The 24,424-nt window shown below is 39.6% G+C and overlaps 1 protein-coding gene across 2 annotated transcripts in view; it reads left to right on the plus strand.

The window, feature by feature from the left end:
- Window positions 1-24,424, plus strand: part of LOC140741449 (neurabin-2-like) — a 239,768-nt gene that overhangs the window by 139,380 nt on the left and 75,964 nt on the right. For both annotated transcript variants that reach the window (XM_073071657.1, XM_073071656.1), the window contains exons 4-5: window positions 10,000-10,120; window positions 17,766-17,870. In XM_073071657.1, the coding sequence (XP_072927758.1) occupies window positions 10,000-10,120; window positions 17,766-17,870 (226 nt within the window). The remainder of the gene's footprint in view (window positions 1-9,999; window positions 10,121-17,765; window positions 17,871-24,424) is intronic.

Genomic DNA, 24,424 nt, shown 5'->3' on the forward strand with positions numbered 1-24,424 from the left:
CGGCCCTTCTAGCCAGCACCACAATTCACTGTGATCATGGCTGATCATACACAATCAGTACCCCGTTCCTGCCCTCTCCCCATACCCCTTGACCCCACAATCTATAAGAGCTCTATCTAACTCTCTCTTGAATGCATCCAGAGACTTGGCCTCCACTGCCTTCTGGGGCAGAGCATTCCACATATCCACCACTCTCTGGGTGAAAAAGTTTTTCCGCATCTCTGTTCTAAATGGCCTACCCCTTATTCTTAAACTGTGGCCTCTAGTTCTGGACTCACCCATCAGCGGGAACATGCTTCCTGCCTCCAGTGTGTCCAATCCCTTAATAATCTTATATGTTTCAATCAGATCCCCTCTCATCCTTCTAAATTCCAGTGTATACAAGCCCAGTCGCTCCAATCTTTCAACATCTGACAGTCCCGCCATTCCGGGAATTAACCTTGTGAACCTACGCTGCACTCCCTCAATAGCAAGAATGTCCTTCCTCAAATTTGGAGAACAAAACTGCACACAATACTCCAGGTGGGGTCTCACCAGGGCCCTGTACAGCTGCAGAAGGACCTCTTTACTCCTATACTCAATTCCTCTTGTTATAAAAGCCAGCATACCATTAGCTTTCTTCACTGCCTGCTGTACCTCCATGCTTGCTTTCATTGACTGATGTACAAGAACACCTAGATCTCATTGTACTTCCCCTTTTCCTAACTTGCCTCCATTTAGATAGTAATCTGCCTTCCTGTTCTTGCCACCAAAGTGGATAACCTCACATTTATCCACATTAAACTGCATCTGCCATACATTTGCCCACTCACCCAACCTGTCTACAAGTCACCCTGCATTTTCATAACATCCTCCTGACATTTGACACTGCCACCCAGCTTTGTGTCATCAGCAAATTCGCTAATGTTACTTTTAATCCCTTCATCTAAATCATTAATGTATATTGTAAACAGCTGCGGTCCCAGCACCACTGGTCACAGCCTGCCATTCCGAAAGGGACCCGTTAATCACTAGTCTTTGTTTCCTGTCAGCCAGCCAATTTTCAATCCATGTCATTACTCTGCTCCCAATACCATGTGCCCTAATTTTGCCCACTAATCTCCTACGTGGGACTTTATCAAAAGCTTTCTGGAAGTCCAGGTACACTACATCCACTGGCTCTCCTTTGTCCATTTTCATAGTTACATCCTCAAAAAAAAAACTCCAGAAGATTAGTCAAGCATGATTTTCCCTTCATAAATCCATGCTGACTCGGACTGATCCTTCTACTGCTATCCAAATGTGTCGTAATTTCCTCTTTTATAATTGACTCCAGCATCTTTCCCACCACTGACGTCAGGCTAACCGGTCTATAATTCCCTGTTTTCTCTCTCCCTCCTTTCTTGAAAAGTGGGACAACATTAGCCACTCTCCAATCAGCAGGAACTGTTCCTGAATCTATAGAACATTGGAAAATGATTACCAATGCATCCACTATTTCTAGAGCCACCTCTTTAAGTACCCTGGGATGCAGACCATCAGGTCCTGGGGGACTTATCAGCCTTCAGACTCAACAGTCTATCCAACACCGTTTCTTGCCTAATATTAATTTCCTTCAGTTCATCCTTTACCCTAGTTCCTTTGGCCACTATTACATTTGGGAGATTGTTTGTGTCTTCCCTAGTGAAGACAGATCCAAAGTACCTGTTCAACTCATCTGCCATTTCCTTGTTCCCCATAATAAATTCACCCGTTTCTGTCTTCAATGGCCCAATTTTGGTCTTAACTATTTTTTTTTTGCTATTCACATACCTAAAGAAGCTTTTACTATCCGCCTTTATATTCTTGGCTAGTTTACCTTCGTACCTCATTTTTTCTTGGCGTATTGCTTTTTTTGTTATCTTCTGTTGCTCTTTAAAAGCTTCCCAGTCCTCTGGTTTCCCGCTCATCTTTGCTATGTTATACTTCTCTTTTATTTTTATACTGCCCTTTACTTCCTTCATCAGCCACGGCCGCCCCTTACTCCCCTTAGGATCTTTCGTCTTCTTTGGAATGAACCCATCCTGCACCTTCTGCATTATTCCCAGAAATACCTGCCATTTTTGTTCCACTGTCTTCCCTGCTAGGGTATTATTCCATTGAACTTTGGCCAGCTCCTCCCTCATAGCTCCATAGTTCCCTTTGCTCAACTGTAATACTGACACATCCGATTTTCCCTTCTCCTTCTCAAATTGTAGGTTAAAACATATCATATTATGGTCACTACCTCCTAATGGTTCCTTTACCTTGAGGTTCCTGATCAAATCCGGTTCATTGCACAACACTAAATCTAGAATTGCCTTCTCCCTGGTAGGCTCCAGTACAAGCTGTTCTAAGAATCCATCTCGGAGGCACTCCACAAACTCCCTTTCATGGGGTCCAGTACCATTCTGATTCTCCCAGTCTACCTGCATGTTGAAATCCCCCATTACAACTGTATCATTACCTTTGCGACATGCCAATTTTAACTCTTCATTCAACTTACACCCTACATCCAGACTGCTGTTTGGGGGCCTGTAGTTTTTGATATTTTATACTTTACATGGATACCAGAAGTTTTTCTGCCTCTGAATTTTCAGATGTAATGATTCTAAATGTGTGATTTAGAATCAAGGGGGGATTGTTAGATTAGATTGTTTAATTATTTTCTTTGCATCTTAACATTTATTTACATGTATTTTGTAATTTATATACATGTAACTATTCAGTGTATTTCCTAGCAGTCACAGTATGTATATACAATTGATCAGTGTATCTCTGAGTGGTTACAGTTCTTTGTATCAATCTGAAAAGTTCTGGAAGCTTCTCTAGTGTTGCATTATTTGACTAGGTGCTACCTGATTGGTTAAGTCTTATCTACAAATTTGAATGGAATCTCTCATCTGTGGTATGAGAAGGGTCAACCACGTTGGTTTGCTATCTTTTTCTTTAAGGCTGATTTGTACTTCTGCGTCAAATGAACGCCATAGGTATAGTGTAGCCACGTAACCTACGCTGTACCCTGCGCCCTACCCTATGCCATAGCCTGACGTGCACCTCTCCAAAAATGTAACTGCGCATCGCGGCAATGCAGACTGCAACAATTGTGATTGGTCTGCTTGGAAGCATCGCATTTCCTCCTGTCTATAGGCATGCTATGCGTACACTGACACGAAATAAATGGTTGGAGACGATGAACCAAATCAGCAAATCTACCTGCCGACATCTGAAAGTATTTGAAATGCATTTCCTCGTCCATGTCTCTCAGTGGCTGGACAAGCACAGAAAATTCACCCTCCTTCTGCCTCAATCCGTTCAATGGTCATACACACCATTTCCTCCGACGTTTTCTCTCTTTTCTGCGTTGCAGTAATTTCAATAAAAGTAACCCTTGTTCAACATTTATTAGCTCCAACTCCAACATGATGCGTTCAGTTGCCATTAGAAACCCCACTGCCAAATAGCGTTTTGGCGGTGGATTGCAGAGCAATGCAGACACACCAATGCACAGGTATAAATGCTCACAACAGCGCAGGCCACTTATGAAGGCTACGGCATAGGCTACAACGCAGAAGTAGAAATCAGCCTTTAGTCTTTCTGTTCTCTATTCTTAGCTACTAGACTTTTTGCAGCTCTACATTTCCAAATCGCTTTGTTCTCTTTGTGTTTAATACAACAGTTGTGAAGCAACAAGTTTTATTCCTCTTTCCTGACTTCCAAAAGAAGCTTCGATTATAAGCATCAGAATCCAACGCATGGATGATAAAGTCATTAGCTATATATCTGATGGTGAGCAAAGCTCAGACTTGTCCACAAAGATTGTGAGTAGAGGTGTCTTCTCCTGTGTTGCAATTGCAGCCAGAAATGATCAAGCAAATTGCTGGAGGAACTCAATGGGTTGAGCTGCATCAGAAGGAAGAAAGAACTTGCCAATGTTTGGAGTCAAAACTCTGCATCATTCCTGTGAAATTTCCATGGAGAGTACTTCCTGCAGTTGGGAATTGGGTGGATCAATTGGAGAACTGCTAGCTTTATTTCAAGAACAGGCTAAATTAATAAAGAAAACAACAATATAACCAGTCCAAAATCATGACCTGAGAGCAAATTTTAATTGTCACTTAAACACATAGAAACATTGCAGTCTCCTTGGTCTAATAGTAAGCAACTGCAGGGTCATGTGGGAAATCCAAGATGCTTCTTGTATGTTGAGCATCTAAATATGCAGGAAGTGGTTTGGATTTCAGAGCCAGAGTGGTGGCTGGCATTACCACAGTGCATTTATGATTGGATCACACATTTCCAGAAAGTTTCTTCATTTACAAGCGGGGGAGAATGAGTAACCATGAGCCAGACCAAATGGGTATTACAGCAGTCCACTGAAAACAGCACAAATCTTAATCACAAATCTAAAAGAGATGTCTATTCCTCAAGAGGCTACAGCTATTGCCGAGTCAACAGCATACAAATGAGGGTTGAAATGGCAGAATAACTACAGTGATGGATATCAAATGAGAAGTTAGCATTTCTGTGGCAACAGAGTTTATTCCAGCATTAAGAATGGCACAGAGCAGTTGGAAAGCATTCTGAGATGGAAGGGTGAAGATCCAATGATTGTGTTCATGAAATAGGTTTTTAAAAAAAAGACCTGCAGGAAAATGAGGTTCAGTTCCTTAATTTCCTCAAAGATAGTTATTTCTGCATTTCTACCAATGCTGTCCATCAGTTAACACAAGTATGGAGATATCAGAAATAAAAACATGGCTGAAGAGATGCTGAAGGAGGGAAGACTTTGGATTCTTGGTGTTGCAAATGTTCTGCGGGAGGTAAGAACAGTACAGTTAATACGGGCTGCTTTGCCATCTATATGCCAAATGCCATCTATAAGTTTGTTGATGACACAACTGTTGTTGGAGAATTTCAGATGGCGACAAAAAGATGTACAGGAGCAAGATATATCAGCTAGTTGAGTGTTGTCATAGCAACATACTTGCACACAATGTCAGTAAGACCAAAGAATGGATACGGACTTAAACAATGGAACTCACACCTGTTCTCATGGAGGGATCAGAAGTGGAAAAAATGAGCAATTTCAAGTTCACAGGTTTTAACATTTCTGTGGATCTAAACTGGGCCCCACCATATTGATGCAGTTGCAAAGAATGCGTAACTGTGGCTATATTTCATTGGGAGTTTGAAGAGATGTATGTTACCAAAGACACAAAAGTACCGTGGAGAGCATTCTAATTGGCTGCAGTGCTGTCTGGTATGGGGGGTTGCTACTGCACAATGTCGAAATAAGCTGCAGAAAGTTGTAAACTCAGTCAGCTCCATCATGGGCACTAGCCTCCCCAGCATTCAGGACATCTTCAAGGACCAATACCTCAGAAGAGTAGCATCCATCATTAAGGACCCCCATCACCCAGGACATGCCCTCTCTTCATTGCTACCATCAGGGAAGAGGTGCAGGAGCCTGAAGACACACACTCAATGATTCAGAAGCAGCTCTTCCCTTCTGCCATAAGATTTCTGAATGGACAGTGAACCCGTGAACACTTCCTCGCTACTTTTTTGCACTACTTGTTTAGTTTAACTTTTAATATATATGTATATACAGTTTGTGTGTGTGTGTGTGTGTGTGTGTGTGTGTGTGTGTATATATATATATATATAGAAATTCACAAATTTTATTATGTATTGCAATGTACTGCTGCCACATAACAAATTTCACAACATGTGCTGATGATATTAAACCTGATTCTGATTTAAGTTTTGCCTTGTTTGTGCATTTGGAGAAGTTTAAGCTAGCTTGGCAGGTGAAAGCAACCTTCAGTAGTTTCAGAGGAGAGTCAACATGGACATGGAGGGCAAGGGTTTAATAAACAAACTTGGAGACCAGAGGAATGAGTTTAGAAGGCAGATAAAATGAGAACTGGGAAATAAGAATCCATCTTCTTTATTTATCTGCCATTTATTGTAGAGCAATGAACTGTGTGCACATACAGATATATTGAAGTATGACATCACTACCATTGCTGAAACATGGCTTAATGATGGACAGAAGTAGTGGCTAGACATTCCTGGTTTACAGGTTAGAAAGATCAGGGGAGGGTGGGAGAGATAAATAGGATCAAGTGCCATTTTATCTGCTGCAGGAGATTTCAGCCATCATTTTGGCAGTGGTGTATATCCCACCTCGGGCCAATGTAAAACAGGCTCAATCTCTCACTGCTACAGTTGGAAGTTCCCACCTGCTTCAAAAGGACAAAAATTATACCAGTGCCAAGAAAAGTAGGGTGAGCTACCTTAACAGCTATCATTTAGTAGCACTCACATCTACAGTGTTGAAATGCTTTGAGAGATTGGTTATGGCTAGAATCAACTCCTGCCTCATCAAGGACCTGGATCCACTCCAATTTGCTTATCGCAACAATGGATGCGATCTCATTGGCTCTTCACGCAGCCTTGAATTACCTGGACAATACTAATACCTATGTCAGCTGTTTATTGGCTACAGCTCAGCAGGTAACGCAGTCATTCCTACAATTCTGATCGAAAAGCTCCAAAACCTGGGCCTCTGCACCTCCCTATGCAACTGGGTCCTCACTTTCTAACCGGAAGAGCATCGTCCATGCAGATCGGAAATAACATCTCCATCTCGCTTTCAAGCAATGCTGGTGAACTAGGTTGCAGAAAGTTAAACTTAGTCAGTTCCATCATGGGCACCATCCTTTGTAGTATCCAGGACATCTTCAAGGAGCGATTCTTCAAGAAGCACTCAGGACATGCCCTCTTCTGACTGCTACAATCAGGAAGGAGGTACAAGAGCCTGAAGACACACACTGACCAATTCAGGAACTGCTTCTTCTCTACCATCTGATTTCTGAATGGACATTGAACCGTGAACACCATCTCACTACTTTTTTTTTTAAAAGAAATATTTTTGCACTACTTATTTAATGTATCTATTTTATATATATATGGAAATAATACTGTAAATCTGTTTTTCTCCATTACTATGTATTGCATTGTACTGCTGCCGCAAAGACAACATATTTCATGACGTATGCCAGTGATTTTAAACCTGATTCTGATATATAGCAACATCCATCCTCACAGTTGTATTGATTCCTTAATTTTGTTGGAGGAAACAAAATGGCTATGAGAATGGATGTTATGCCAGAAAAATCAATAAGGAGACCTTCAGGGTCCAATTGCAGAACATGAAAAAGGACAGTCACAGTGACGGGGTTGTCTTTACTCCTGAACAGTCGGGGGATACAAAAGAGCAAATAAACAGGCAAATTTCTGGTAACTCCAGAAATTAATAAGATAGTGATTGGTGGAACTTTAACTGTCCTAATACTAACTGGGACAGTACTAGAGTAAAGAGTATAAAAGGAGCAGAATACTTGAAATGCGTTCAAGCATTTTTCTGTAAATCACGATGGAGCAAGTCCAAAAGGAGTAACAGCTGTGCTGGGCTTAGTTTAGGCTCTGAAGTTGAGCTAGTGAAGAAGGTGGGGAGAATTTAGTGTAGTTACAGAAAAAGGCAGCCATAGGTCTGGATTAAAAGCTTTACGTTTGGGGCAATGTCTGCTTTACCAAGGTGAGATATAATGGAACATAGATGTACTGGAAGTAACTGACGATAAATCAATGTTAGAGGACTTCTTAAAGTTAATAAAGGTTTAGAACACATTTCCATTGAACCACCAGAGTGAGATCCAATTCCAATTGAAGATTCCCACTGAACATGAGGAAGACTTCTGCAAGATGAAGTAGAAAAATAACAGGTTTCAAGAGCACAGTACAACAGAAAGATTGTAGGGGTGCAGGAGGTGGAGTGCAAACTTAAAATGGAAATCTGAAAAACAATAGGTGTGTGATTAAAATGTTGCTGATCCATATCATGGGAGACCTGAAGATATTCTGTAAATAAGTTAAGGGAAGAATTAGAAAGAAAAGAGTGGGTTATGTTGTGTAAAATCAAGACCATTGTCAGAGTGTGGAGGTGGAAAGCAAAAGTTCTGAATGAGTACTCTGTATGTGTCTTTACGTGAAGGAGGTATTACAGGTGTTGATATTAAGAAAGAGACTAGAAATAATAAATGGAGGGAATAGGGACAAATTAAGGATCTGACATCTTTGATGTTAGCTAAATTGCCAGGTCTGAATAACCTGAATCGTAATGTCATGCAGGAAGGAAATAGAGCAGTGCTTGGGTGTAGTTTTCTGTTACTTTTGGTTGCAGAAATAGTGTGAGAGTACTAGAGGTTTGTTGATGTGGCAACATTGCTTACCAAGCAAAGAACGTGACATAGTTTGTAACTGCAAACCATAAGCTTGACATTAGCAGTGAGAAAATTGTCAGAAAATTTTGTGGGAAGGAATATATCACCTGTTGAGTTCAAAGATGGTCAAGACCTTTTCTTCACAGAAGGTTATTTGTGACTTGGTGGAACAGATTAGGTGGATATTGGTTTGAAGAAAGCAAATATATTACTCAAATGATTAAGGTACAAAAAGAGCAAAGAGAACAGGCTCTCATTATATAAAAATTAATTAATCTGTGGCTGGGGTACCGAGTACAATTCCGGTTCCCACGTTACACAAAAGTCATGATAACACTCAATATGTTACAGAAGGAATTTATGAAGATATTATCCAGACTGGAGAATTACAATGTTGAGGAAAAATTGTCCAACCCAGGGTGGTTTGGAACAAAAGTGACTGAGGAGAGGTTGAATTGTTTTATGTAAAGTTATGAGGGGAAAAGTAAGCAGAAAGAACCTGCTCTTTTAGCAGGAAGGTCAGTATCACTGAGATAAATGTAACTAATTTGGTAGAAGTATTAACAGGAGAAGCTGAGGAAAAAGAACATTGCATGAGTAAGCTCAACAGGCTGAAGGAGGAATGGGGAGTGGAAGCAAAACCCCCACCACATGTAAAATGTACTGAAGAACTGTAACCTATAGGACTATGGACATACTGATTGGCATGGATACAATGGGCTGAATGGCCTCTTCCTGTGTTGTAAATTTATATGACTTCCTGAATCGAATCCAAATTCAGTGGATTCCAGTTAATTAGGCTGTTGGTTAATTAGGGAAGCAGCTTATTTGGGGCAACTCTTAAAGAACAAAAACTAATCCAGAGAATAGCTGGGTTTCCTTTAATTTATTTGGGACACTACGCTGCTTAATTGGGACAGGAGACTGTTACTGAACGGTTTCTAACTAGCATCAGTCGCTTGTACTTGTGTGGCTGTTAGATACTGCACCATGCTTAGAGCAAACAGTTTTTAAAGAGCATCAGGTGCGTGTGCTTGTGTTATCCATCTGGGCCGAAGGACGCCAATCCAAACCGCAGTGACTTTTGATCATTTTGTTTTTTATTTTGACTCCAAAAAATTTCAAACCCTTGCCAAGATGCTACGAAAAGATTTGATACTGGCTGAACAAATTACCCTATGTCTCTGCGCTGATTATATTAATTTACAGGCAATCAAAAGAGCACGGCAGCGTACACTGTTTGAATTCCTCCGTCGATAACTATTATGAACTAATACAGTTTTATAGTACTGTGGTAGTATTGGTAATGTTCTAATTTGTTCTGTATTCATTTAAATACATAATTTATTACTCAATTAAATGGTAGTTTGTCTTTTTTTAATACCATTTTAACTATTTCCATGAAACTTGGGCTAATTGGGGCACCCGCTTAATTGGGCCAAAATGCACTCGTCCCAATGTGGCCCAATTAACTGCAATCCACTGTATTCTGGAATATCCCTCCTAAGCTTTCTGTCTTGCTGCATATATGCTTCCACCTTCAAAACGTATAAATTTAACAATGGTGATAATTATCTCCATTAAAACCTGCTCCAAACACCTTTAGTACAGATTCCTTACCCTTCGTTGCTGTATGTCCCATTTGGGATCTTTTATTCTTTTGAAGATACTTTTGAACATGTCCTAAACTGAAATGTATCTCTTTTTGTAGATGGTGATGGCCTAGGTATAAGCATCATCGGAATGGGAGCTGGAGCAGATATGGGATTGGAAAAACTTGGAATATTTGTGAAGACAGTAACTGAAGGTGGAGCTGCTCACAGGGACAGCAGGTATGGTTTGATGTCTGTTGGTCAGTAACACCGTAACAATCCTGTGCATGCTTGTGTCACGTCTATACACTTTAAAGTATCGCAGTTATTAATGTTCGACATCAGTTATGCGTGTTAAGTTTGACCTTAAAGGCATTGGATATTTAAGTTGATTAAGTATTTAAACATTTTTAAAAAAACATTTTTGACTGCAATTAAAGAGGAGATAGAATTTTTTAACAAATTCTTAGTAAATGCTGTGGCAATTAGATGCCTGATAGTTAATTTCAAAAATGTTCCAGACTTAGAGATTGTACTGTACTGGGAAGGTGAGTTAATTGTTGATGTGTCGTGTGGGTGGGGGGGGGGGGGGGGGGGTGGAAATAGTGCTGGTAAGTGTAATAAGATGTTTTGTGCATGAGTCTCCCAGTGCAGTATTTTATTAAGCACAAGGCCAAAGTTGCTGTGTGCAATAGAACAACACTCACACATCAAAACCTCTTTAAGAGGCCTTCATCCAGTATCTCAGCCACTGCGGAAATGGGAAAGGAGCTCAGATTAATTGTGGGTTACAAGATGGGTATTGTAACTGTGAAGACTTATCGAGTAGACACATTGAGGGCTGATTGTAATTAGGATGTGGTGAAGATAGCTATTAGACTGATAGGGTCCTTCATGGGCGTAATGAAGGCCTGCACCTGCAGGAGTGTCCATTGGTGCTCATGGTAATCTTTGGCCATTCTTACTTGGTTGAATTTTGTGATAGTAACATCAAAACATGCATCTTGATCTTTCTCTGCATTAACACTTCATAAACAGAAAACCAGGAACCAGTCTAGCATAAGTGGAATCTTAACAAAATTTTATCATGCTGTTTGTGGACAGAATTTTTAAGTGTGCCTTTTGAGCTCGGAAAGCAGTTTACTGAAACTTGACAGTTGTAGTTTATATGATCTTAATGTGTTTTATTCATAATTGTTTCTTATTGAAGAAGAATAGATTTTCCATTATGCTTTTAATATAAGGCATATAAATTGTAGAATTTGCCCACATCTGTTCTTAAATTAATTGAATTTATTGCAGCAAATTTCCATGCTGTTTAAATGCTGCTGCATTCTTTAGTGATATTGCAAACTGATAAGGGGTTAGACACAGGGTTTACAAATTACGTCCTTGTGCAGAGAGTGGATGCAGATTACCCTTTATTCCCATAATTATTGGAGAAGCTAAACAGATGGTAGCTCACAATCTTCTTTTAATTTTGGAATGTGGTGTTAAGGAATATTTTCCAGAAAGGCTCAATGTGAGTTCCACTCATCCAAGTGAAAGGTGATATTCCTCAAGGCAGCCACTCAGTACTATCAGCTTTAGCAGTAGTTACAATTTCCATACTAAAATTAAATTTCACTTGTATTTTCTTACCAAAAATGGCTTTCAATTTTTGTCAGCTATCTGCGGCTTGAAATATGTTTTAATGACATTTCACTAAATCTTCAAATTCTAGTTATTGCTGCTGATCTGAGTGAATTATTGAGTTATTCTTGTACAAATTACTATATTTCTTAAGATATGATGAACAGGTTAAATGCATTTATTATGGAATATGCATACAGTAATAATATGTGAATTATTTGTTAGCACAACAAAATGATTGGTTTTCAACTCTATCAGTAGGGTGAGAAGGGGTGTTGTTAACAAAACCTCATTCTCTACAGCATTGTACCATTAAGATGGGGCCTTTTTAGTTAAAAAGATCTGCCATTTATCTACAGTCACACGATCTGTGGCTTCTTGAATTTAATTTTAGAGGCTTTTCGATGTTCCCTCTTAGGAAAGCTGTGAGCGAAAGAAGTGTGTGTCTATAAATAAATAGTTGCAAGAAAAAGTAGAGACTTGCCCAAGGAAAGAAATGAGGTTATTTGGAGGTTTTTTATTAATACTCATTTAACAGCCTCCTTTTAAAATTAAATTTTTCCAAATTGATTGTGATTCAAATTAAATAGAAACATGGATCCATGAATGACATTACAGAATAATATGTTCTTTTAAGATGAGAGAATAGTTAATGTTCTCAATTAATATATTTTGTACCACAAGAGCTGAAAATCTACTGTGAGATGTACAAATGATAACACATCTCTGCACATAAAAGAACTCGGGAAATCCTTAACCTCATTAGTGCTTGCCCAGAAAAGAATGTAATAACCTATCTATTGAAAGTCTGCTTTTTAAGGTTCTGAAATACTTTTTTACAGAACTACTAGTCTTACTGTTTGTGTTTGATCAAGGGTATCTCCTGTTTTGGACATCAGAGCTGAACAGTTTGATAATATGTTTCACCATATGTGATGACGTGGAAAGTATACTGCATCATTATGGGCATGTTATATAGTCAATGCATGAAGACACGGGGAAGGCATGGTGGCCAGAATTGGTCAATGAGAGTTATGATGACTACCACTGGGCGCGGCTTAATGGATAGAAATATGCATGCAGTAAGGACGTTCACATATTTACCTTGTGAATTGCTGAATGGTTTTGAACTGCTGGAAATAATTGGGTAGGAAAATGAGTTATGGACTTAACCTCAGTGGGGTCCCATTCCTGTGCTGCACTTTGAAAATGTGGTTGACCTGAGATATTCAGTATCAGATAATCTAGGACGATGGAGACTTTTCCCAACAGTGCTTCAGAAGGATTATTGTACAAGGACAGGTATCACGTGGTGTGTCTTCAAAGGTTCAGAATCAGAATAAGGTTTATTATCACCAGCAGTAGTATAGTGCATAACATTTAAAAATCTATAAATTACAATATATAAAAAAATAAATAATGCAAAAGAGGAATAGCAAAGTTGTGTTCATGGGTTCATGGACTGTTCAGAAATCTGGTGGCTGAGGGGAAGAAGCTGTACCTAAAGTGTTGATTGTGAGTCTCTGGGCTCATGTACCTCTTCCTTATGGTAGTAATGAGAAGAGGTTAGGTCCCAGATGATGAGGCTCCATCATGATAGATACTGTCTATATTTTCCTATATTAATATTTGTCCACTTGTACCTTTAAAAAGAAATGACAGCATTTTATTGCATTGGCAGCATTAAAATGTAACAAGTTGCTCATTATCTGGAAAGCTCATCAATAATGGTGGTCAAACCTTTCCATGTTCACCCACTGCAGCAATACAGTCAATACTGATCTCATTAATTAGGCGTGTTTCCAAAATATATAGGCTGTGACAGCCAACATGGTGCCAGCTATTCCAAAATGTAGTGTCCACATTCTGTGAGGGAAGTCATCGCTTTCCTATTAAGGAATGGCAAGTCAACTCTCACCACCCCCAAACCAAAGCAAACTGCCTATAAACAGTGATCACCACTCTAAATTAAATGTGATCGAATCACAGAAATTCAAACAGGTCACCTGGCAGGATGAATACTCTATCAATATGTTGGCCTTACTGATTAGGCTGGGCCAGTTTCAGTTCATACAAAAAGCTAAGTGAACTCAGTCAGTCAGGGCGCTTCTGTGTAGGGAAATAGGCAGTCTTTCAGTCCACTCCAGGTCCAGTTCTCCACACAGCTAAACTAGCAGTAAAGTGTAATAGGAATGGATCATTGTATTAATGCAAGCCATTAGTGTTTTATAACCATGATTGTGATCACTGCTCTGGACAGACTAAATGCCTCAATGATAATACATTTTAATCCTTGCCTTGAAGTTTTAATCAAGTGGCAACTAACATTATCTTGCCAATCAAAAAGACAGGATAGCAGTGAGGCCAATTTATTTACTTACTGAGACTCCACTAAATTAAAGGAAACTCCAGTTTATAACTGGATGCTCTTGGTCTATTGGTATCATCACTGGCGATTAGATTAAGAAATCACCTGTATTCCAAATTGATTCCATAACCTACAGACTTGCTTTCAAAGACTTTGCAACTGGTTCACAGTTTGCCTTTTGCACATTGGTTGTTTCTGAGTCTTTGTCTGTTCATGTGTAGCATTTTTGTAAAAATTCTTTTGTATTTCTTTTTTCAAGTAAATGTCTGGAAGAAAATAGTAACATACCATATATATAATAAATTTATTTTGAACTTTGGAAATGAGGCACGCTTATTGTTTTTAGTCTGTTTCTTCAAAAACAAGTGAACATTTTACATAATTTATGGGCTACAGCATGGTGCTGAGAAGCTGTAGGGACCTGAAATCTTTCCTGACCTCAATTGCCTCCGTGTGGAGTTTGCAAGTTCTTTACTCTCTCATTTCAGCAGTCTGAGGTATCCACCTGCTTCAAGCAGGCTTCAATTGTACCAGCACCTAAGAAGAACGTGGTACCCTGCCTCAATGACTATCGTCCAGTAGCACTTGTGTCCACTGGGATGAGGTATAACAACTCCTACCTGAGGAGCTAGTTTGATCTGCTCCAACAGGTCAACATCAGATGCCATTTCATTGGCTCTTCACTCAGCTCTGGAGCATCTGGACAGTGAAGATGTACACATTAGGATGCTCTTCATTGACTGTAGCTCAGCATTCAACACTACCATCCCCTTTAAGCTAATCAGTAAGCTCCAAGATTTAGGCCTCTATACCTCATTGTACAACAGGGTCCTAATTTCCCCATTTGCAGACCCCAGTCAGTATGGATTGGCAACAACATCCTCCACAGTCTCCCTCAGCACAGGTGTACCACAAGGCTTTGTGCTTATCCGCCTGCACTGCTCGCTTTATACCTATGACCACGAGGCTAAGTACAGCGATGCCACATTTAAATTTTCTAACACCACTGTTGTTGACTGAATCAAAGATGGTGATGAATTGGCAATAGGAGGGAGTTTGAAAATCTGGTTGAGTGGTGCCACAACAACAAACTCCTACTCAACATCAGTACAGCCAAAGAGCTGATTATTAACTGCAGGAGGAAGAAGCCTGAGGTCAATTAGCTAGTCCTCATTAGTGGATCAGAGGTGTAGCAAGTCAGTAACTTTATATTCCTTGGCATTATCATATCATAGGATCTGTTCTGGGACCAGCATATAAGTGCCATCATAATTAAGACACGACAGCTGCTCTACTTCCTTAGAAATATGTGCAGATTTGGCATAACATCAAAAACTTTCAAAATCTTCCATAGATGCACAATGGAGAATGTCCTGATTGGCTGCATCACAGCCTGGTATGGAAACACTAATGCCCAAAAATGGAAAAACTAACAAGTGGTGGATACAGCTGGTCCATCAGAGGCAAAGCCTTCCCCACTATTGAGCATATTTACAAGGAGCACTGCCACAAGAAAGCAGCAACATCATCAAGGACGCCCACCATCCAGGGCACGCTCTCTCCTCACTACTGCCTTTGGGAAGGAGGTAGAGGAACCTTAGGTCCCACACCACCAGGCTCAGGAACAGTTATTATCCTTTAATCGTCAGGCTCCTGAACCAGTGCTGAACTCTGAACTGATTCTACAACCCATGGACTCACTTTCAAAGACTCATATTCTCAGTATTATTTATTTACTTTTTTGTACATTTGTACAGTTTGTCATCTTTTGCACATTGGTCATTTGTCAGTCTTTGTGTCTAGCTTTTCATTGATTCTATTGTGTTTCTTCGTTAGAAATAATGGCTATTCTCTGAAAACCAGCATAGATTCAATGGGTGGAATGGCCTCCTATGGTACTTTTACCCAATTATCTTCTGTGCAGCAGTATTTATCCTTCATTTCCCTTTGCCTCCAGTGGGGTGCTGAACAATACCAGTAAGATTTACAGTAATAAGGACAGCTTCTATCCCACTGTTATCAGATTCTTGAACCTCTGGATGGACTGTTGGCCTCAGAATGCACTTTGTTATGACCTTGCCCTTTATCATTTACTTGTACTGCACTTTTTCAGTAGCTTTTACACTTTATTCTACATGGTTATTGTTTTATCTCATTCTAGCTCATTGCACTGTGCAATGATTTGATCTGTGTAAATAGTGTGGAAGACAAGCTTTCCAACGCATCTTGATACACGTGACCATAATAAACCAATACCAAAACCAAGATTTGTCGCTCCCATTGAACAGCGTTGTGCAATTGTAGACCTTTTAAGTAAAGTCTGCTGTGACCACAGCCATGTCTTTAGTCATATGGAACCATTCACACCCTTTAAACTGTACATAATGTTGCACACACATAACTAGAATACCTGTAGTAATAAGTTGCACGCTGTTGTATTTCACAAACAACAATCTGGTTCAGTGTAGGTTTTCAACAAGCATAGAGTGTACATTTAAGCTAGATCTTGGTCTGTTACCTTTGTCTACTCTCCCAACCCCCATCTCTACTGTTATTGATGTTGAGTTTAGTAACACTGTGCTTGATTCTGACTTGAGCAGTTCAGAGCTGCTGTGTCAGGCCGCTGTTGAGCCTCTGTGGATTCTGCCTATACTTCTTGCTGCCTCAGTAAAGTAGCCAACATAATCAAAGACACTACCCACTTTGGGCATTTTCCCATTGGGCAGAAGGTACAAAAGCCTTGAATGAATGTACCACCAGGCTTAAGGAGAGCTGTTATAGGACTATTGAATGGTTTTCTGTAATGATAAAAGGGACTCATGACCTTATAATCCACCTCGTTATGATTTTGCACCTTATTGTTTACCTACACTGCATTTTCTGTGCATCTGTTATTGTTTTACCTTGTACTACTTCAATGCATTGTGTAATGAGTAGATCTGAATGAACAGCATGCAAGACACGGTTTTCATTGTACCTCAGTATATGTGACAATAATAAATCAATCCAATCCAATCCAGCTTGCTCCTTGAAAAGGAAAAATGCAGCCTGCCATTGTGTAACTGTCATCCTCCAGGCCTGCTGGGCTGAGATTAATAAGTGCTGCACAACTCACGTTATTAGCCACAAATGCATCATTGCAGGCAGTCCTGGGATTTCAAGGTTATTTTGTTTTGGTGTTACCATTTTAGGTTTTCTCTGCAAGTTTCTTTAGCCCTGTAATACTCTTCAGCTGTTTCCAGTGCTGCTGCATCATTTAACGGGGGAATCATTCTGTTAAGCGTCAAATTCAACAATAGGTCTCCCATTTTAGTGCTTGACTTCTCATAAGCATGTGGATTATGCAGCAAATGATCTCTGCTCTCTAGGGTTAGATTAAACATATCAAAACAAAGCAAAGATCCTTCCCTTACTTGTGGCGGTCATAATAATCTGTACTGCTACCTTGCCCCCTGGAAATCAGTCTCCTAAATGTATACTGTTAGAACCTGAAATTAAAATCTGTTCTTTCCTATGTAATCCTGTTCTTTTTTCACATATAGATCTTTTGAAAGTAGTACATCCACAGGAGATTATCAGCTTGTACTCTTAACAGATATATTTTTGTACAATAACATATAAACTAGCCTCTTAAAAGAATATATTATTTTAGAATGCCACTTATGCAGTGACAATTTAATATATCATTCTAATATGACCATTCAAAAAAAGGCTTTGAATGCAGTCTGTTCTGTGATAATTATCTGTCTTGAAATTCCACTTTTTATTATGTTGATGATTGAACTGAGCAAGCATATGTTACTTTCTGTTTGACTGTTGCCATTGTAGATATGCAATTTGCTTATTTATATTCAGCCAATACTTAATTTTTTCACTTTTATTCAGAATCCAGGTGAATGACCTGATTGTGGAAGTGGATGGAATCAGTCTGGTTGGTGTAACCCAGAGCTTTGCCGCCTCAGTCCTTAGGAACACAAAAGGAACAGTCAGGTAATATTTCACGTGGTTGTGGAAAAGGTACTGGAACAACTAGATTTTGAAAAATAAGTCTCCTGGGATTTCTGCAGGAGTTCTCACACAGAAACTCCAACAGACACAGTGGAGTAATTTTTTGGTGACCTTTATCGCAGAGGGAACAGAAGTTAAGAGGTTGATGTAAACTTATAAATTGCCAGCAGTTAGAAAGTTTGTGTTGCCTTCGGTATACCTCAGGAGAATAAGAGATTTATATTGTATTGCTCTTAACTGAAGTGTGGAACATGATGTAGTTGTGTCTAATGTACTGAGCACATGATTCTCTTCCAAAGGTGAAAGGTTATATAATATCTCCTTCCAAGCATTTTTTTTTTATTGTCAGCTCAGTTTTACAATCATACGAAGTTTATTTCAGTAAAATCCCACTACTTCCATTTTGAGTAGGTGAACTCCCTGGCTTTAAGCCTCATAAAACTGTTTGATTTGGCCATCAGATTTTTACTGTTTCTTCAACTACAGGTAGGGTCCTGTACATATCTAGCTGCTCATCCAGAGTTGTTTTATTCCTTCTTATACACCAGATTTCTCACCCATCATTCATTTGACAGATGGCCCATTCCTGCTTTTGTTTTAAGTTGTTATAATAATAAGCTTGAGAACTTGATGCAGAGGAAGCTAAGGCACCTGATGTGCATTGTCACTTTGACCCAGGCTGGGAGCTAGTTTCCTTTCTTCAGTACATCAAATACCAGTGCCAAAGTTGTAATAGAGGACAAGAGTAAATTGTAGTCTTGATGAGTATCATGACAGGTACAGCAGGTTATTAAGAAGGCAAAAGGTACAACAGGTTTTTAAGAAGGCAAACGGAATGTTGGCCTGCATTGCTAGAGGGATTGAATTTCAAGAGCAAGGGAGGTCATGCTATGACTATACAGGCTACGGGTGAGGCCACACCTGGAGTACTGTGTGCAGTTCTGGTCTCCATACTTGAGGAAGGATATACTGGCTTTGGAGGCAGTGCAGAGGAGGTTCCAGAGATGAAGGGGTTAACCTGTGAGGAGAGATTGAGTCACCTGGGACTATACTCTCTGGAATTCAGAAGTATGAGAGGAGATCTTATAGAAACATACAACATTTTTAAAGGGATAGATAAGATAGAAGTAGGAAAGTTGTTTCCATTGGTAGGTGAGTCTAGAACTAAGGGACATTGTCTCAAGATTCAGGGGAGAAGATTTAGGAAGGAGATGAGGAGAAACTGTTTTTCCCAGAGAGTGTTGAATCTGTGGAATTCTCTGCCCAGGGAAGCAGTTAAGGCTTCTTCACTAAGTATACTTAAGGTACAGTTAGATAGATTTTTACATAGTAGGGGAATTAAGGGTTATGGGGAAAAGGCAGGTAGATGGAGCTGAGTTGACGGACAGATCAGCCATGATCTTATTGAATGGCAGGGCAGGCTCGATGGGCTGGATGGCCTACTCCTGCTCCTGTTTCTTATGTTCTTATGACATATTGGAAATTGTTGTACAAAGAGTATTTGCATGTTAATTCATTGTTTTCTTGGCTAATCTTTGAGAGAAGCAATAAGCTAATAGCGCTTTAAAATAGAGAAATGCATCTCAATCAGGATTTCACTACATTCACAGTGTTAGCAGTATAATGTAGTGTGAAGGATTAGCAGAGGCTTTAGATATTCTTCAAGTGGAAATAAAATACCATTGACTTGAATAGCAAAGAGATGCTAAGCACCCGTTTATAAAAATAGTCACAAGATCCTTTTAGAACCTAATTATCCAACAATTGAACATACTTGTCATGAATTTCATCTCAGAGTCGTTTATTCATTTCTAAGCCATGTTAATGTAAACATTCCCTTACCTGGAAGTTTGTTTTTGGTCCATTGTGCTAAATGCTGTGTAAAAGGCAGCTGGTTAACGTGATCTGCCTCTGGAGCTCCATTCAATAGAGCGGGATGAAAATCTGGAAGGCTATTGCACATAGAATGTCCTTTGTAATACCTCAGAGTCCCAGGGCTTGCTGCCCATGGAAGCTGAAGGTTGAAGAAGGGAGAGTGGACACTGCGTGAAGAAAGTGCAGAGCACCAAACCTATAGAAGCCACAGGAAATGCAGCCAGAGGAAGGAGTTCTGCAGAAGTATCTTGATACATGATGTGGACAAGCCTTGTTTACTTTTGATAACATGTACTCCTAAAGGTGCCAAGAATTCCAGTCACTACATCTACAAGTATTTCTTTGCATCATACAGTTCTCTCCATTATGCCAGTCAGCTAATGTATCAGTAGCTTTGGACTTCTGAGTGGGCTGAGATTGAGAGGTGGGTGGCCAGTGTGGTCAGTATACCACGTCTGAGGTCGCATTTCTCTTGGGTAAAGGGAAGCCCCACTTATGGCTACATAAATTCTTTGGTTGTATCAATGTTTGGTACCTCTACCAACTGCCTATAGCTTTGATATCCTTGCTATTTCAGGCATTCTTGCAGAAGTTGTCACTCTGCTTTTAATTGATGTGGTACACAAATGTATTCAACTCTTTACTGGTTGAAATTATTGTTCTAAATTCTCCCTGCATTGTAACTAAGGGCTTCATGGAAGCCTTTTGCAGCATGCTGTGGGGTGATGCTAATCCTCCTCCACTTTCAGCTCCTCACATGCTATATTAATAATATATAAAAATAGCAAGTTTGCTCAAGAGCCTTGTAATGAAAACATACAGTAGCATTTCCATATTGTGCTGAAATCAGCAACATCTGTTGCCCCATCACGCCAGTAAATTCAAAATTGTCCACCATCAGTCTTCCATTCCCCATAACAGGATTTTAAACATCTGTATACCAAAAGAAAGTAGTCTTCAGCCACCCCAAACAATCTCTTTTGTGCCATTTGCCCCTTCAGTTTGTCTTTGTCCTTTCATTCTGTCCAATTACCTACTTTCATGACATTCTCAGCTTCCCTTTCACACTCTCTTTATCTACTCCTCATCTCCCTGTCTTGTACCTCCTCATCACTCACTGACCTCCAGTGTGCCAAAGTTCCATTCTTCCTCTAGTCGTTGTTTCCATCCTCTGCTCTCACTCTATCTCTTCGACACTGTTACCCCATTTTTCTTCTTCACCCTACTCCCTCTTCCTTTTCCCTCTTCACTCATTCACTTTCTTCTCTTCCCCACTCAAGCGCTAACCTTACGATTCCTTCTTCTCAGTCCTAACACTCCTCCCTTCTCTTTCCTCTCCACAGATCTCCTCTAACCTCAACAGTCCCCTTTCTTCCTGAATTCTCTAAACTCTCTAGCTTCTGCACTGAACCTGCTAGAAGGGTCTTGACTTCACTTATGAGAGGGATGTGGGATTGATACGTGCAGTGTGAACGTCTGGAATGTAAAGCAGCAATAGAAGCTTCAGAAACAATCTGGCTTGGCTCTTGATCCGAAAACTTCACATTGTTCCATAGCTTATTTTAGCAATGCACAGGAAATCCCAAAGGACATTAAATAGCAAAGCAGTTCAGGCTTATGCATGCTTTCCACTGAAAGCTGTTTTGGATGAAAAACTGCATTTCAGAGGAAATATAATAGAGTTCATGAAAAAAAATGGCCAAGAAGTAGACATTTTGGAAATAGATGTTAATTAATAGAAAATATTCTGTGCTTACAAGTATAACTGATGTGAGATTATAATAACCTTGAAATGAGCCATTTCTAATGATAGTCTGAAACAAAGCTTATAAATTACAGATCTATCCAGCAAACACAGTTAAAGGACAGGACTTCTTGTAACAATAGTGACAGTAGCAACTTGTACCTACAGGGTAGTTTTAATATTAGAAATGTCCCGATGTTTTGTACGATGCAAAATCAAGTTAAAATGGATACTCAACTGAGGCAGATGTTAAGGATTTGAAAAAAAATTGCAGGGTCTATTTAGATAAAGGTTTTAAATAAAGAAAAGGGGAGATAAAGGGGTTTCATCAAGAAATTCAAAAGTATGGAGATAGGGAAGTGGAAGATCAGGGTCAATGTTAATAAGAGAAAGGGAGATGTATAATCTTGAGTTCTCAGACTTGGGGTCTAAAGTCACCAAAAGAGCTATAGAAGCAACACACACAAAATGCTGGAGGAACTCAACAGGCCAGGCAGCATCTGTGGAAAAGTTGAAAGGTTTTGGGCCTGAAACATTAACTGTTTACTCTTTCTCATAGATACTGCCTGGCCTGCTGAGTTCCTCCTGCATTTTGTGTGTATCGTTTGGATTTCCAGCTTCTACATATTCTGTTGTTTGTGAAAGGAGATATAGATATGAGGCTTTTCAACTGGGGATCTCCAGAGGTCTGGTCAGTTTAATTGCACAGCCCTAATTACTGGCATCTCTCTCCTTATGCGTGAGAGAAACTTCAAAGAATTAGGATTAATTTGTCATAACTCTGCCTACTGCCACTGAAACCATTAATGGGATGTGAACACTGCTGGCAAGGTCAGTGTTTATTGACTGTCTCTAATTGGTCTTGAGAAGGTGGTGGCAGGCTGCAGTCCGAGGCTTGTCCCACAGTGTGTTAGATTTCAGGGTTTTGACTCGGCAACGATAAATGACTATAGGGCAATATGTTCCCATTAATATTTGAGGTGATTGATGGCTGCTGCCAATCATGTGGGCTGTTCCATACTTCTTGGCTTCAGGCTTCCTCAGAGTCATTAGAGGTTTACTTACCCAAGTAAGTGGAGATGCTTTGGTGAGTGAGAAGGTGAATCTTTTGCACCCCCACCCTTTACATATACTTTGTCACAGACATGGACATGGTGCACCTAATGGCCTCCTTGTACCCTAAAACTTCCTATGATAATGCATTGCTCTGGAAATCATATGCTGACAGGAAAATTCAAGTCATGTGACACAGCAAAAAAAGACTGAAAAAGAAGCACATTTATCTGATGTTTTGTGTTCTTATACTTTTTCAGCAAATTTCCCACCCTTATTAGCTTCAATAATCCATAATTGAAGGCATTTTTAATTTCTTTAGCTGTCAAGATGTAAATATGGGAATGCTAATTAAAAACAAATTTTTGAAGTGAAATTCCAAAATTAAACTAGATAGCAATTTTAAATTAAAATTCTGCATTTCACATATTGAACATTATGGCATTAAAGCAGCTGGTAAAAATCATTCTGTGATACTGGAGTTGGAGTGAAGGAAAGATATTTCTCATCTCCCATTGTTCAATATACTACATTTTTTTTTACAGAATCTCAGTTGTTGCCAGTGTGGAGATTCACTGTGAGGAAAAATCCTGTAGAATCAGATATGCAATTTAAACACAAAACTATCAGTGTTGCATTGAAGATCATGATCAATTGATTTTCAGATCAGATCAGATTCAGTTTGTCATTTTGTTTAATTGCCTAGAACAGGGGTGTCAAACTCATTTTAGGTCACGGGCCGGATTGAGCAAAATGCAGCTTCATGCGGGCCGGATTAGTCGGACGCGTGCGAACGCAGCTTTCGTTGCCTCCGTTTTTTCAGCCTGCTCTCACGTGTCTCAGTCTCTGCTATAACTACAAAGTGTTTCACTTTACAAATTCTGTTTCTTATGAAGAAGACTGCCGAATAAACACTAAAAACCCTGAAAACCTGGTACCTGAATAAACTTAGCATTAGCCATATCATACGCCATAGGCGCTTCGATTACTGGGGCCAGCTTTAATAGTAATTAGATATTATCTTGCGGGCCAAAGATAATTCCACCGTGGGCCTTGAGTTTGACATATATGGCCTAGAATTAGTGATGTACAGTAAATCTTCCTCCAAATAAATTACTTGACAGACAAGACGGTGTTCAACAAAGAATGGGTAATTGAATTATCGGTTTCTTAAGGCTCATAGTAAAACATAAGTTTACCCTACTCTCCAAAGTTTTTGATTTGGTTTGGTATGTTTGTTTTTTGTGGACTAGTTTGGTACATCTGTTTCAATGACTGTACATATCTTTTTGAGATAATGTGCATTGAGACTATGTCAAACTATTAAACCCTAAGTAGCCATACTGTAACAGAACACATGATGATAGAACTATTTTATAGTTTCATTTTCTGGGTCAGGTAGGTAAAGATGGTATCTCTGGTGGATGAGACCAGGGTTGCCATGAGGATAAGTTATAGTCACCCATCGAGTGGATTAACGGGGGCAGTTAGAGATCAGAAAAAAGGAAGAAAGCTGTGAGATAAGGATAATAGAATGTGAAAATGCAGACATAAAAGTGGAAAGATCAGAAACTGCAAAGAGAAAGAAAGTACTGAAGAAAGTCACTGATAGATAACTTAGAGCAGAAATAGTTCTGATACGAACAGAGAAAGTCAGTTATGTCAATTTGCATTGTGCCCTTTTGAAAGATCCTTTCCTCTACCATCTTAGAATCAGCATGCTTTCTCTTTTTCCTGATTCTGACAAAAGGACTTTGATTCGAAATGTTAACTGTTTCTCTTTTCTACTGTTACCTGATCTGAGTGTTGCCAGTGCTTTCTGTTTTTATGATAAACGGAATGTGATTTAAAAAAATGTGAACAG

The sequence above is a fragment of the Hemitrygon akajei genome, chromosome 18 (assembly GCF_048418815.1).
Source record: "Hemitrygon akajei chromosome 18, sHemAka1.3, whole genome shotgun sequence".
Taxonomy (NCBI): Eukaryota; Metazoa; Chordata; class Chondrichthyes; order Myliobatiformes; family Dasyatidae; genus Hemitrygon; species Hemitrygon akajei.